Here is a 16,243-nt window from a genome sequence, read left to right as displayed (position 1 = left end):
AGACTCGCTATGGCAAAAAAGGCATTTCTAGCCAAGAGAAGTCTACTAATATCAAATACCGGCTTTAATTTGAGGAAGAAATTTCTGAGGATGTACGTCTGGAGTACAGCATTGTATGGTAGTGAAACATGGACTGTGGGAAAACCGGAACAGAAGAGAATCGAAGCATTTGAGATGTGGTGCTATAGACGAATGTTGAAAATTAGGTGGACTGATAATGTAAGGAATGAGGAGGGTCTACGCAGAATCGGAGAGGAAAGGAATATGTGGAAAACACTGATAAGGAGAAGGGACAGGATCATAGGACATCTGCTAAGACATGAGGGAATGACTTCCATGGTACTAGAGGGAGCTGTAGAGGGAAAAAAAACTGTAGAGGAAGACAGAGATTGGAATACATCAAGCAAATAATTGAGGACGTAGGTTGCAACAAGTGTTACTCTGAGATGAAGAGGTTAGCACAGGAAAGGAATTCGTGGCGGGCCGCATCAAACCAGTCAGTAGACTGACGACCACAAAAAAAGCGACTCCGAGGTGTCATATAAATACAATAACCAGGCGTACTTGAACAAGGACCAGCAAACTGCTCCAGTGGCGGTTACATCTTGACAGTAGGGATCTACAACGGAATGTCTCAGCACTCCAGGCCCTCGTAAATGTTAATGATCACACAACATACAATTTAAAACATTACGTATTAAACCATTTAAAATCAACACATTTAAGGCCAGAGTCAGTAGGGGTAGCGACGGCCGCCCAAGGAAATACAGTCAACCGTTCAGAACCCAGTACTGGATTCCGACCACAATTTACCGGACAAGAAAGGCCCTTACCCTCTTTCTTGTTCGTCGAAGGCAGCCTCCGCAGATCCAGATGCCAGGCGACATGAAGCAAGCGGAAAAAACAACAAGGCTTCCCAGTAACGCCTCTTCCCACGCCGGCGACATTTGCCACGGCGCCGTCACCTGGGACAAAAACAGCCCCTTTTAGACGTGCCCTGCTTGCTGGCTGACGCAGGAACTTAAGTGTCCGCCATAGTTCCCAGAAAACCGTTACTGGTCGGCGTCCCGAAGCAAAACCACTCCCTCTTTCGCAGGTTCTCCTTTCTCTCCCGATCGGCCCGCGCCCTCTGCGTACATCGCCGGAAAGATGACCCATACCGGTTGCGGGAATACCGCTGATAGAGCCACACGGCTCAGTACCTATACCAAATATAATATTTCTTTACTTTTTCGTATCTTTATATTTTTTTCTCTCCTCTTCTTCCTACCTTCACATTGGATATTCTGCATTATTATTATATGTTCCTGTGTACCTCCACTTCATACACACACACTAAAAAAAGTTTTTCATCCTCCCAGTTCCTATAACTCCTAAAGATAGACGTTGACTGTGGATATTGTATCACAGACACAGTCCATTTGACTGTTCAGAGATGTAAACAACCATGCATGAGCAGCGCCTATTGGAAGGAGGGGGTCCGACAGCCGATTAGTTCCAGTCATTCCACCAGGAAGGAGGTACACGTCTCGTGTAGTCTGTAGCTCAACCATGCTTAGACGGTCAATACCGCAGTTCGATCGCGTCCGCATAGTTACTTTATGCCAGGAAGGGCTCTCAAAAAGGAAAGTGTCCAGACGTCTCGGAGTCAAGCAAAGCGATGTTGTTCGGACATGGAGGAGATACAAAGAGACAGGAACTGTCGATGAAATGCCTCCCTCAGGCCGCCCGATGGTTACTACTGCAGTGTATGACTGCTACCTACGGATTATGGCTCGGAGGAACCCTGACAACGCTACCATGTTGAATAATGCTTTTCGTGCAGTTAGAGGACGTCGTATTAACGACCCAAACTGTGCACAATATGATGAATGATGAGCAACATCACTACCGACGTCTATGGCGAGGTCCACCCTTGCAACCACAACAACATGTAGCGTGGTACAGATGGGCCCAACAACATGCCGAATGGACCGCTCAGGATTGGCATCACGTTCTCTACATCGATGAGTGTCGCACATGCCGTCAACCAGAGAATCGTCGGAGACGTGTTTGGGGGCAACCTGGTGAGCGTGAACGCCTTAGGCACACTGTCCAGCGAGTGTAACAAGGTGGAGGTTCCGTGCTGTTTTGGGGTGGCATTATGGGGGCCGACGTACGCCGCTGGTGGTCACACAAGGCGCCATTACGGCTGTACGATACGTAAATGCCATCATCCCACCGATATTGCAACCATATCGGCAGCATATTGGCGATGAATTCGTGTTCATGGACAATTCGCGCCCCCATCGTGCTCGTCTTATGAATGACTTCTTTCAGGATAACGACATCGCTCGAATAGAGTGGACAGAATGTTCTTCAGATATGAACCCTATCGAACTTGCCTGGGATAGATTGAAAAGGGCTGTTTACAGTTGACGTGAGCCACCAACCACTTTGAGGGATCTACGCTGAATCACCGTTGAGGAGTGGGACAATCTAGATCCATAGTGCCAACTTGTGGATAGTATGTCACGACGAATACAGGCATACATCAATGGAAGCGGACGTGCTACTGGGTATTAGAGGTACAGCAATCTGGACCACCACCTCTGAAGGTCTCGCTGTATGGTGGTACAACACACAATGTGTGGTTTTCATGAGCAATAAAGAGGGCGGAAATGATGTTTATATTGATCTCTATTCTAGTAGTCTGTAATGGCTCCGGAACTCGCGGAACCTAGCTGATGCAAAACTTTTTTTGATGTGTGTATTTCCTGGAAAATGTACAGAAACGATTAGGTATCGATTGTAAAATGATTAAAATAATTAAAAAATCGATTTTGTCCTGATAAGCTGTCGTGTCCAAGTCCTTCATGACGCTCACGCATCCTGCGTTGAATAGCCATAATCCCAATAGAAATACTGAGCTGCCATATTCCCCATAAAAACACCCTCCTGCGCGCTGCGGTAAGCCCACATCTCAACATAAAATCACCACCATATACGTAGCTGGCCCGCCATAGCTCCGAAAATGTGCTTTCTTTGTTGTCCTCGCCAGTGAGAATGACAGTACAAGGAAAGAGATTAAGTGGCAATTATCAGTTGTATCTCAGTAGAAAAATAAAGGGAACTTACATTTTTCTGCAAGAAACTGCATGTCTTACTCTCCATAACTTCTCAGGATTTCTAACTATATGTACTGTTGTTATTAATACTGGAAATAAATATGCATGGCTCGTTTAAGTTCGTTAGGTGGTGACTGCATGAGTCAATACTCTTGTTCAGATGGCTCTGAGCACTATGGGACTTAACATCATAGGTCATCAGTCCCCTAGAACTTACAACTACTTAAACTTAACTAACCTAAGGACATCACACGACACCCAGCCATCACGAGGCAGAGAAAATCCCTGGCCCCGCCCGGAATCGAACCCGGGAACGCTGGCGTGGGAAGCGAGAACGCTACCACACGACCACGAGATGCGAGCTACTCTTGTTCAGAGACAATCACTTCACTTTTAACAATAAACATTTGGAACTTTAGAAAATTCTTCAGCACCGTATCTTACGTAAACTTTGTTTCTCTCTTGTTCATTCTTATTACCCTTTCATAAACCGAATTGAAATTAACGTTAAATTACACTTAACACTTGATGGACAAACGACTTAACCTGCTATATAGAACAGGGATTGACAAACAGTGTATTCTTCGAATGTCTTTACATGGTTTATGTGATGCACGCCAATCGACTTTCCTGTGCGTAAGCGTTCCAATTCCAGGGCATTCGTGTGAAACACGAGACGCCTGCGCGCCGGCCCGGAATACGTGGGAAATAGCTTAAGACAGAATTCTCTCATCATCTTAGAGAGTCTATCGCCGATCACCAAGACTTTCTCGCCAGTCGTAAATTCTCTCTGCCTTGATTTTTCTTTTTTTCCTGCTGTTGCTATATTCTGCAATGCTTACTCTCTTAGGTCCTTGTGGTTGAATCGTCTTGTAGGCGCAAAGTCAACAGTTTCCCCTCAATTACCGAAACAGGTGATAATCCGGTGGTCCCATGCGGAAGCTCACTGAGGGTGTCGTGGATGTCTCGCGAATTACATGTCCCACGTTTCATGTCTTTTGCACAATATAACCTACACAGGTTTCCCAGATCTTTTATTAACGCTCTCACTCGGGCTGGAGCTCGGATTGTACCTACTTATTAACTCAGGTTTGATCTTCCTGTTGTTCAAAGTGTCTTTCCACCAATCCGATGTCCACTAATATTCTTTCGACATGTCCTACCTGTGTCACGAAATCTTTACAAAGAGACTTTCTCATTGTCAATACTGTCGCTTTCTTCAGCGGCGTCAGTGTTACGAATTTAGCTATTAATTCGACTACTAAGAAGATGTAGTTAAATCCACTTGGTGCTATGGGAAAGGGTTCCATTAAGTCGGATACAGCAGTTTCTCTCAATTTCTTGGGCACAACTGGGTGGAGTGGCGCGTGTGTTTTTACTGTGTACGACTTTGCCTTTTGAAAATTCTTTCAGATTGTAAGAACCTTTCTTATCCAACTTCACCTATTACGGAAGTGACAAGCTCTCTTCAGCCTCATGAAGCATTTTCATGGCCCGAAGTGCGCCCATCTGAGGTGTGTTTAGCATATTAATTTGATAATAATCTCTTCAGGTACACACATAACGTGAGCGTCTGTAAGCTAACAAAACTTCAGTTATTATTTTCGGTTGTTGTAATACACTCCTGGAAATGGAAAAAAGAACACATTGACACCGGTGTGTCAGACCCACCATACTTGCTCCGGACACTGCGAGAGGGCTGTACAAGCAATGATCACACGCACGACACAGCGGACACATTAGGAACCGCGGTGTTGGCCGTCGAATGGCGCTAGCTGTGCAGCATTTGTGCACCGCCGCCGTCAGTGTCAGCCAGTTTGCCGTGGCATACGGAGCTCCATCGCAGTCTTTAACACTGGTAGCATACCGCGACAGCGTGGACGTGAACCGTATGTGCAGTTGACGGACTTTGAGCGAGGGCGTATAGTGGGCATGCGGGAGGCCGGGTGGACGTACCGCCGAATTGCTCAACACGTGGGGCGTGAGGTCTCCACAGTACATCGACGTTTTCGCCAGTGGTCGGCGGAAGGTGCACGTGCCCGTCGACCTGGGACCGGACCGCAGCGACGCACGGATGCACGCCAAGACCGTAGGATCCTACGCAGTGCCGTAGGGGACCGCACCGCCACTTCCCAGCAAATTAGGGACACTGTTGCTCCTGGGGTATCGGCGAGGACCATTCGCAATCGTCTCCATGAAGCTGGGCTACGGTTCCGCACACCGTTAGGCCGTCTTCCGCTCACGCCCTAACATCGTGCAGCCCGCCTCCAGTGATGTCGCGACAGGCGTGAATGGAGGGACGAATGGAGACGTGTCGTCTTCAGCGATGAGAGTCGCTTCTGCCTTGGTGCCAATGATGGTCGTATGCGTGTTTGGCGCCGTGCAGGTGAGCGCCACAATCAGGACTGCATACGACCGAGGCACACAGGGCCAACACCCGGCATCATGGTGTGGGGAGCGATCTCCTACACTGGCCGTACCCCTCTGGTGATCGTCGAGGGGACACTGAATAGTGCACGCTACATCCAAACCGTCATCGAACCCATCGTTCTACCATTCCTAGACCGGCAAGGGAACTTGCTGTTCCAACAGGACAATGCACGTCCGCATGTATCCCGTGCCACCCAACGTGCTCTAGAAGGTTTAAGTCAACTACCCTGGCCAGCAAGATCTCCGGATCTGTCCCCCATTGAGCATGTTTGGGACTGGATGAAGCGTCGTCTCACGCAGTCTGCACGTCCAGCACGAACGCTGGTCCAACTGAGGCGCCAGGTGGAAATGGCATGGCCAGCCGTTCCACAGGACTACATCCAACATCTCTACGATCGTCTCCATGGGAGAATAGCAGCCTGCATTGCTGCGAAAGGTGGATATACACTGTACTAGTGCCGACATTGTGCATGCTCTGTTGCCTGTGTCTATGAGCCTGTGGTTCTGTCAGTGTGATCATGTGATGTATCTGACCCCAGGAATGTGTCAATAAAGTTTCCCCTTCCTGGGACAATGAATTCACGGTGTTCTTATTTCAATTTCCAGGAGTGTACATAAAGTAACTGCTTATGAAAAAAAATTTAAGTGCTCTATCTGGAACAGTTCGCCCACACGAAATAATTTGAACTAGAAAAAGTTTCATTTCTATAGAACTGAAGCTGAAAATGTCATTTGAAGTAGGTAGACTATTCTGTAATACTGCTGCTACTGTTTTTCCAAGCTTCATCTTTTTCTCCTCTGGTCCTTCACGTCTGCTCTCTTCCTTTTGAATTGCGTAGGACAATCTGGTAATGGCAATGGAACTGACGTACGCTGAAAACGTACTTATTGCAGGGGTCAGTTAATAAGTATCCTGTCATTTCATCCCAAATTTGCATTTCTAGATCATCATCCTTCTGAAAGTAGATTAGCCTACCAGTAAATAAAAATGAATATGTAATGGGAACTACACAGCCAGGTATTTTAAGCAAGATTTTTTATACATCTTAACAAATCTATCTGAACACCGCAAGAGCTTCCGATGAATGATGAAGACCTCCTTTCCCTGTAGTGCCAGTGTTATCACTGTGCAACTGCTCTACATATATGCATATATGCTTCCTCTAAGAACACAATAAGACTCCCAGTTCAAAGACAGATAGCAATTCTGATGTGAAATGTGGGGAAGACACACACACACACACACACACACACACACACACACACACACACACACACATTACCTTGGCAGTAGACATATACAGATTTGTTCCGTAGAAGCTGTTGTGAAAGAAAGTAATGTAATTACTACAAGTACTGGGTTTACGTAGCTGTCAAAAACGTTAGTCCACCCTGCTTAATTATGAGCAATTTTAAGAGGTAGAGTTTTTTATGGAATATCAGTGAGTCTCTTTTGCATCAGTGTGTTTCAATGTAACTTAATTCATACACAAAAACTGACAGTATGAAGAAAGCTAGAACATTGCAACTTACATGCAGCAAAATAGCAGAGGCACAACAACACAGTTATTTTCAAACAGTTTAATTGTGTACTTACAAAAGAAATGTGAGCCACTTATATGTATACGAAATTCAGATCCAGAAATTAAGACAGTTTGCTCAGAGAACTGGTAGGGTACGCTTGTTCCAAAGATATTTTATATTTTTATCTGCTAACAGACTATAAATCCTTGAAAAAAAAGTTCTTTTCATCCATTTTTATATTCCTCTATATATGCATTTTTTTCATTTTGTGGAACCCTAACATAATTTTGAAGAAAAGTAGTTGGCGTATATGTATATGATCAGGAGCAGTTCTAGCTCAGAGTGTTATGCACTGAAGTACTAACATGGATGTTGAACATCAGGTTGCTCCAGGTAGCCTAATGTATAGGTGCTTTGTTTACTCTGTAGCTACTCTTAATTTATTTTTCGTTTACTGAGTAGACCTATATGAAATTTGTCATTTTTCAGCCGACAGCTTACTGAAAGTCTTGCAGCACAAAACAGAACTGAATGTTACAGCTTGACCGAGTTCTGTTATAAACAGTAAACACTAAACAGGGAATTTAGTGCCATGTGAGTGCAAGGAAACTAGCGTACTCGAAGAAGCAGAGGCAGACATACAGTTACAATCACGGTCTTTAAAATTAACATCTTTTTAAGAACTTAAAAAAAAACATAAGCTCGCCCTTGGACTTGAATAAGAAGTAAAGTTCATCCTGTGAACTCTGGGTAATCATTTCTTCCTCATCGTTTCATCTTCCAAATATTTAAATACAGTAATTTTTTTCTCTGTCGTAATTTGTTCTATAAGTCTGCACAGAGCAACGAAACGGCAGTTTAAAAACTTAAAAATTAAACTCGACCCGAACAGGCCATGAAGGCCCACCGGCACCGACCTTCCGCCGTGTCACACTCAGCCCACAGGCATCACTGGATGCGGATACGGAGGGGCATATGGTCAGTTTACCACTCTCGAAACGCGGCGCTTTGTCAGTAAAAATAAGATCATAGTCTGGTAGAACACACACACAAATTGTCCAATATTGTACACACAAAGTGATGAAAAACCATTCACATTCAATTTCCTAACAGTGACACTCATCAAACAGTTTAGTTGCGATAAATAGCGTGCGATGCAAATGATCCCTTGTTGATTTCGTAAGAAACCAAGTTGTGACGTCATCGTCTACGTGCACAGGCTTTCTTTTTTTTTTTTTTTTTTAGAAGGTGCTGTATCAGTGTGTCCTTCCGACCACCAATTGCCACACTTCTCGCAACACAACCGTCTTTTATTCAGTTCGAATGCGAACTTCGCCTCCTTGCTTGTTGCTCGCAGCTACCTCTCATAAGATGTCTTTCATCCTTGCAATAACCAGTCTTCGAATTCTTTGTCATCTCATTTTCTTTCTCCCGCTTCCGTGTCTTTCATCCTTTCCGATTCCTCAAGCTCCTTCATTCTTAATTGTTTTATTCCCTGAGGCTCCTTCTTTCTTAACGTCTTTAAGTTTTCCACTAATCTCCTTTCCAGATTCTTAACTTCCACGGACTCGTTCTTTTCGAATTGCCTCAAAAAGCGAAGAATACTGTTCATCGTCTAGCTACTTTCCATATGTGCACTCTGAGCCGAGTTCGTCCTGTTATTGACAACCATTGGCTCATTTCTAATGTGAACTACTGCACTGATGCGACACGTGTCTTCCGTAGCTTTAACCTCACTCAGTTCACTGTCGGGTTGTGTCCTCTAACTGTGCCTGTTAGCTTGATCTGAATTTGATTGTCCTGCGGCAAAATCAACTGCCTTGTCTGGAGGTTAATCGCTGTCTCCATGTTAAAAATAATCCACATTTTCTTTTGCTTTATCGTAACGGCTCTCACCCTACTTGTAGTTAATATTGAGATTTCAAACAAGCATCTCATAACAAGATGGAACTTTCAGTGACCATAACTCCTCCAGAGACCTCAACTATTCGCACACACATATACATCGACCAGAAAACCCTCCAAAAGTTCACAACACCGCTGTCAACTGCATCAGTTAAACAACACACGTGGTACAGAAAGCAAAGAACTCAAATATGTAATAAAATAAACACCTGAAAAGAAAGTGTATATATCCCACCAGCAAGTTAAGGGTACCGCGAGCCTAATTAGTTCACAATCTCTCACTGACATGAAACACTAAAAAGCGAACACTATTTACCTGACTGAATACCAGAATGAATCTACCGGAAAGATCCTGGAGGACATCGCTAATTTACACAAAATCCTCACGGTGGTTAGTGAGTAGCAAAAGTTCAACTTACATTACTAGAATACCTGAGTCGCGATCTCCTCCTTGTTTCAGAACCACCCTTAAGGGTAAACACTAATAATAGTCATAAAATGGACTTAACAAAGCTAAAGATCAAACTGTGGGGCACCAGAAATGTCTCTTAATTGCGATTATTCATGTAAGAGTCTTGTTCTCCGAACGAAGCCTCAACTCATAAGAAAATTAATAAATTCGTAAATTATCAGGAAGAATTAGATATAGAAATGAATAATTTTTCTCCTCAGACTTATTCTGTTACAATATGAAACAAATAAAAATATTGGTCAAAACGATTAAAGAAAATTGAAACTACGGATCAGATATCACAGTCGTTGATGACACTGACGGTAGGCAAAGTTCTTAAATGGGAAGGCAATCGTCGAAGATAACCAAATACCTATAATATAATAACAACGTAAAAGCGGTGTGACCATTATACATTGAACTGACAGAGAATGTGAACGCGTAGCTGCTAGTTCAGCATAACGTACATTAGGTGACATACAAGTGTTGCCAGGATCGCTTGTAATTCTTTCTGTTACTGTTGCTGGTTTCGACAGGTCTATGCTGACATCACCGCATCTTTTAACATTATCAGATGTACGTACCTTTTTACAACAGCGAGAGTCACATAGTAATGTTGTGTCGACCTATAATAAAAACATGCACCAGCATAGGATTATACAGCCAACCGATCCCAAATGACTGCTTGGTTCCTTGACCTAAGTTTCGATATCTATTAAGGGTGTCTTCTTCAGAAAGAAATTTTGAAGAATCCTATAAAACAGTGCATTGGATGGGTGACCATCCAGCCCGCCATGAGCTGTTGCCATTTTTCGGCGTGCATTCAGCCTCGTGATGCCAATTGAGGAGCTACTCGACCGAATAGTAGCGGCTTCGGTCAAGAATACCATCATAACGACCGGGAGAGCGGTGTGCTGACCCCACGCCCCTCCTATCCGCATCCTCCTCTGAGGATGACACGGCGGTCGGATGGTACCGGTAGGCCACTTGCGACCTGAGGACGGAGTGCTATAAAATAATACATAGAAAATTAAGTATGGCAAAAGAAAGCAGATTAATCAAGATTACAGGTACATATGCTCCTTACGTACAATTACATTGCAAGAAATCAACTGTCAGAATTCAGAGCAGGACAATTGTTACCTTGGTTAATGTGTTTTTTGCCACAATTAATTCTCTGAGTATTATTTTATAGGGTTCTTCAAAATTTCATTTTGATAAAGACACCCTTAGTAGGTGTAGGAAAGTCGGTGAATGTACCACACAGTTATTTTCAACCGGTTGGCTGAATAATCCTTTGTTGAAACTTGGAAAAAAATATTTTGATGTTCTATGCCTTTTTTATCACTATGTGACGCAACATCAATATGTTACTTTCATTGTTGTAAAAAGCATGTACATTTAACAATGTTACAAGATCCGATGATGACAGTGAAGATCTGTCGAAACCGGTAACAGTAATAAAAAGAATTACTAGCTAATATGGCGATCTTGGTCCTTCAAGAAAAAAATTATTTTCAAATTGTTCTAACGACTGACCAAATGTGAAACATGTGTAGTAACAGAACACCATACCAGAACTCCCTCCTAGAGAGGGCATATGGTATTCTACCATCAGGGTAACTTTCCGCCGAAAGGAAAGCACATCCGCAGAATGTGTTCTGACGTCAACAGTGTTCCTCATTCCGCTGCAATATTTTCTGCGCTCGGGAACATCGTCCCATGTCAGAAGCGTATTGGCCAGCTTTATTCTCCCACGCTAGCCTGGCGCCAGCAAGTCGCACAAAAATTTCTTTGCTCAACAGACAGACAGTGTTCTCCTCCCCAAAGCGATACCTTAAGGGCTCTGCCGCAGTGGGACGTCACGGAGGGTCTGCTGGCAGCGCTAGGGTCTGGCAGTACGAGATGCCAGGAGAGACTCCTGGGGAATACCTTCAGTCTCCGAGCAGTAAAAGAGCTGCAAGCTTTGTGTGCAAGTTCGAAATAAAAAGAGAATACAGGCAAAAAAATTTTGGCCACAGCCCTTCATTGCTGATTGTGATATTAACAGGTTATTTGTCACGCTATATAATGAGTCAAGAAATTACAGTGCTAAATTTTCCGGGTCCGGGAAGGTCATTCTGTTCGTTTGGCGAGGTAGTGGAGCTCTCCCGAGATTAACTGACGGAAACGGTCACGGTTTTAAGGAAAGTAATCCCACCACAGGAGAAGATTTTTGAGACCTGTGTACTCGGTTGCTAATTATTTGTTGTTTGCAGTGATATTTACAGTTTGAGTTGTAACTGTAAAGTCTACACAGAAGTGCTTTTCAGTTTTAGTTTGAAGAGCGCATTGTTATAAACTGTAATTAAATCTACAAGCTTTTTAGACAAGAAGTCCGAAACCTTTCTCCTATGTCTACATATATTTTTCCTTAAAATAATCGTAGCTTGTCTGATGTATCAGATCCATTAACATCACTTGCTGCAGGAGGAGACGTAGCAGTGCTATTTGTGTGTGGAAGTAGGTTTCCAATAAAAATAACGTAGCCCGGACAATAAACTTGGTTTCTCTGTGGTGTAAGGCTCTTTTGTTTGGAGTGGAGCTTCAGGAATAGACTTAGGAAATTGAGGATCGGTAATTTCCACGACTTATTAATAAAATATAAACATATTTCATAAATTGTGGCGGCGCGGGATTAGCCGAGCAATCTAAGGCGCTGCAGTCATGGACTGTGAGGCTGGTCCCTGCGGAGGTTCGAGCCATCCCTCGGGCATGGGAGGGTGTGTTTGGCCTTAGGATAAGTTAGGTTAAGTAGTGTGTAAGCTTAGGGACTGATAACCTTAGCAGTTAAGTCCCATAAGATTTCACTCACATTTGATTTGAACATAAATTGTGGTTTGACAATAGACAAGAGAAATATACACGTCTTACATTTGTAAAGTCGTATTTTGTGTAGGTTGGGGGGGGGGGGGGAGGGGGAGAAGACGGAGGGGGTGGATGGCTGGTCGTGATTTCTATTACCCCAACCCCCTGTTGAATCTGCCCATGGCCTGGTACTGTTAACGCTAGCACTATCAATGCATTTTTCATAATGCGTAATACCGAGGGAGGGGGTTACTTTGTACCGACCACAAAAAAACCTAAATAAAAAAAGCATATTTCATTGAATGTGTTTAATTATTGTTAACAACGCCCGCCCGGTTATCCGTGCGGTCCTACGCGCTGCTTCCCGCGCGAGAAGGTGCGCCGGTTCCTGGCACGAATCCGCCCTGCAGATTAGTGTCGGGGTCCTGTGTGCCGGCCAGACTATCGATGGTTTTTAAGACGGTTTTCCATCTGCCTCGGCGAATGCGCCTGGGTCCCTTTATTCCGCCTCAGTTACAATATGTCGCCGATTGCTGCGCATTCTCCACGTACGCGTACAATTACTCTACGACGCAATCATTGGGGCTACACTCGTCCGGTGTGAGACGTTCCCGGGGGTGTGCACTGGGGCCCGAACCACACAATAATCCTGAGTTCGGTGTGGGGCGGCGGTGGGGTGAGTGGACTGCTGTACCCTGTTGTGGGGTTGTGAACCACTGAGGGCTACGGCGGGGACGAAGCTTCTCCATAAATTCTAGGTCCCCAGTTGCATACAATACAACACAATTATTAACAAAATATTTTTTTAAATAGGTACTGATTTCTAAGTAGGGTACAGAACCTGAAAATGTCTTTCAGCAAAAACTTAGCTACATCAACGCATTATCCGTAATTTTTACGTCGTGTGGAGGGGTACTTTCTTAAAATCGAAATAAATTTAAAAAAAAAACACACAAATTTCGTTAACTGTCATAGGTTTTCATTCACAACATATCTTTTAAAGTTATGCAAATGTATAAGGAAGGTCCTGACCCTGAAAATATGAGTACGGCATTTGTTGCGAAAAATTAATCATACCCATTACAAAGACTGAAATTTTGTAGTTAAGCTTTACCGAGAAAATGTTACGGAACTTGATGTAAGAAATCATTAAAAAATTAATATTTTTTTAAAAAACTCAAAATATAAAGTACCTGATTAAATTATGGTATTTGGATGAGGTGGACGGACACGGAGTATCATCCCCCCCCCCCCCCCCCCCCCCGCCCCATTCTCTGTAGCCCAAGGGTTAATGTAACAGCAACGTTTTATTCTGTTCAGTCCCACAGACACGACGAAACACGTTACTTATAATCCGTGGTGATTCCAAATTTTTTATTCATATGACCGGTTTCGGTTCATTCAGATGGTTCTGAATGAACCGAAAACGGTCATATGAATAAAAAATTTGCAGTCAAGACGGATTATAACTAACATCATAAAATCACTGATTGCTATTACCCCATCAGACATTATGTCTGTTTTTGCACGACGAAACATGTTGTATAGATGAATTCGGATTTCGGAACGAATGACAGCTCACACAGATCACTCATGTGTGTTACACAAGTACTCGTGTATCATATTAAACCTGCAATCGCTTGCTTTTGAGTTAGGCTATTTCTATGACAACCTTAAGTTTAGGCCACCCCAGTGAGTTTATACTGTCTCTCAGGCCCCTAGCTCTTCGATTTCGTCCTCTCTTTCTCGGGCCATTCTGTGGTTTCGGTGTGTCGCTGCTCTCTCCCGTTACGCCACAGTCTGCCTGACGCTCCCGTGCCTGTGTTGCAGCCTGCCTGGATGACGAGTTCGACTGCCAGGACGACACGTGCATCTCGCGGACGCTGCGCTGCAACAACCGCATCAACTGCCGCTTTCTCTGGGACGAGGAGAAGGAGGAGTGCAAGGTGAGTGCCGCGCAGGCAGCTCCAGCGACGAGCTCCGGCAGGCGGCTCGAAAGTGCCTCGCCGGTCGGCGACCTGTCGTGTTGTCGATGATGTGTGTGCCCCATTGTGGCTCTGTTACCCATGGTGGCTATGTAACTACACTCCTGGAAATGGAAAAAAGAACACATTGACACCGGTGTGTCAGACCCACCATACTTGCTCCGGACACTGCGAGAGGGCTGTACAAGCAATGATCACACGCACGGCACAGCGGACACACCAGGAACCGCGGTGTTGGCCGTCGAATGGCGCTGGCTGCGCAGCATTTGTGAACCGGCGCCGTCAGTGTCAGCCAGTTTGCCGTGGCATACGGAGCTCCATCGCAGTCTTTAACACTGGTAGCATGCCGCGACAGTGTGGACGTGAACCGTATGTGCAGTTGACGGACTTTGAGCGAGGGCGTATAGTGGGCATGCGGGAGGCCGCGTGGACGTACCGCCGAATTGCTCAACACGTGGGGCGTGAGGTCTCCACAGTACATCGATGTTGTCGCCAGTGGTCGGCGGAAGGTGCACGTGCACGTCGACCTGGGACCGGACATCAGCGACGCACGGATGCACGCCAAGTCCTTAGGATCCTACGCAGTGCCGTAGGGGACCGCAGCGCACCTTCCCAGCAAATTAGGGACACTGTTGCTCCTGGGGTATCGGCGAGGACCATTCGCAACCGTCTCCATTAAGCTGGGCTACGGTCCCGCACACCGTTAGGCCGTCTTCCGCTCACGCCCCAACATCGTGCAGCCCGCCTCCAGTGGTGTCGCGACAGGCGTGAATGGAGGGACGAATGGAGACGTGTCGTCTTCAGCGATGAGAGTCGGTTCTGCCTTGGTGCCAATGATGGTCGTATGCGTGTTTGGCGCCGTGCAGGTGAGCGCCACAATCGGGACTGCATACGACCGAGGCACACAGGGCCAACACCCGGTATCATGGTGTGGGGAGCGATCTCCTACACTGGCCGTACACCTCTGGTGATCGTCGAGGGGACACTGAATAGTGCACGGTACATCCAAACCGTCATCGAACCCATCGTTCTACCATTCCTAGACCGACAAGGGAGCTTGTTGTTCCAACAGGACAATGCACGTCCGCATGCATCCCGTGCCACCCAACGTGCTCTAGAAGGTGTAAGTCAACTACCCTGGCCAGCAATATCTCCGGATCTGTCCCCCATTGAGCATGTTTGGGACTGGATGAAGCGTCGTCTCACGCGGTCTGCACGTCCAGCACGAACGCTGGTCCAACTGAGGCGCCAGATGGAAATGGCATGGCAAGCCGTTCCACAGGACTACATCCAGCATCTCTACGATCGTGTCCATGGGAGAATAGCAGCCTGCATTGCTGCGAAAGGTGGATATACACTGTACTAGTGCCGACATTGTGCATGCTCTGTTGCCTGTGTCTATGTGCCTGTGGTTATGTCAGTGTGATCATGTGATGTATCTGACCCCAGGAATGTGTCAATAAAGTTTCCCCTTCCTGGGACAATGAATTCACGGTGTTCTTATTTCAATTTCCATGAGTGTATAAACACCTGCTCAATCATGTAACCCCTACACCATCGTTTGCTGTATAAGTTCTGCTCTGTTGTGTATGGCCTGAGATGCTGTTACGGGGGGATGTAACGGAAGATGTAAGCATTTATTTAAAGAAACATTAAAGCCATATTTATCAATGTACAAATCTAGAATGTTGCATGTTTAAAGCAAAAGAGGTGTTATAATGGAAAAATATCATAAAATATGCAGGCCGAATATTTTGCAAGAAATTTGAATTTTAAAAGGAAGGTCAGCGTCGGTCGTAAATTTGATGGTTTATGATAGAAAAATCCATTTTCAATCACATAGTGATCATCTTCAGTGCTATGGTGTACAAATTAAACTCATAGGAACAGGTATCATGCTATTACCAGTAACCAAAACTGAGAAACGCTCGCTTCTCAGTTTTGGTTATTAATAATAACTTGATACCAGTGCCAACGAGTTTAATTTGTACACC

General features: G+C 45.0%; 1 protein-coding gene across 1 annotated transcript in view; it reads left to right on the top strand.

Annotated features, from left to right (window-relative positions):
* LOC126278735 (neuropilin and tolloid-like protein 2) overlaps positions 1-14,300 on the top strand; it is a 958,390-nt gene extending 944,090 nt beyond the window's left edge. The window contains exon 7 of the mRNA XM_049979012.1: positions 14,095-14,300. Coding sequence (XP_049834969.1) covers positions 14,095-14,300 — 206 coding nt within the window. The remainder of the gene's footprint in view (positions 1-14,094) is intronic.
* Positions 14,301-16,243: the final 1,943 nt, after the last annotated feature.

The sequence above is a fragment of the Schistocerca gregaria genome, chromosome 6, assembly GCF_023897955.1.
Source record: "Schistocerca gregaria isolate iqSchGreg1 chromosome 6, iqSchGreg1.2, whole genome shotgun sequence".
Lineage (NCBI taxonomy): Eukaryota > Metazoa > Arthropoda > Insecta > Orthoptera > Acrididae > Schistocerca > Schistocerca gregaria.
Note: the sequence above shows the minus strand (reverse complement) of the source record. Positions and strands in the feature narration are given on the sequence as shown.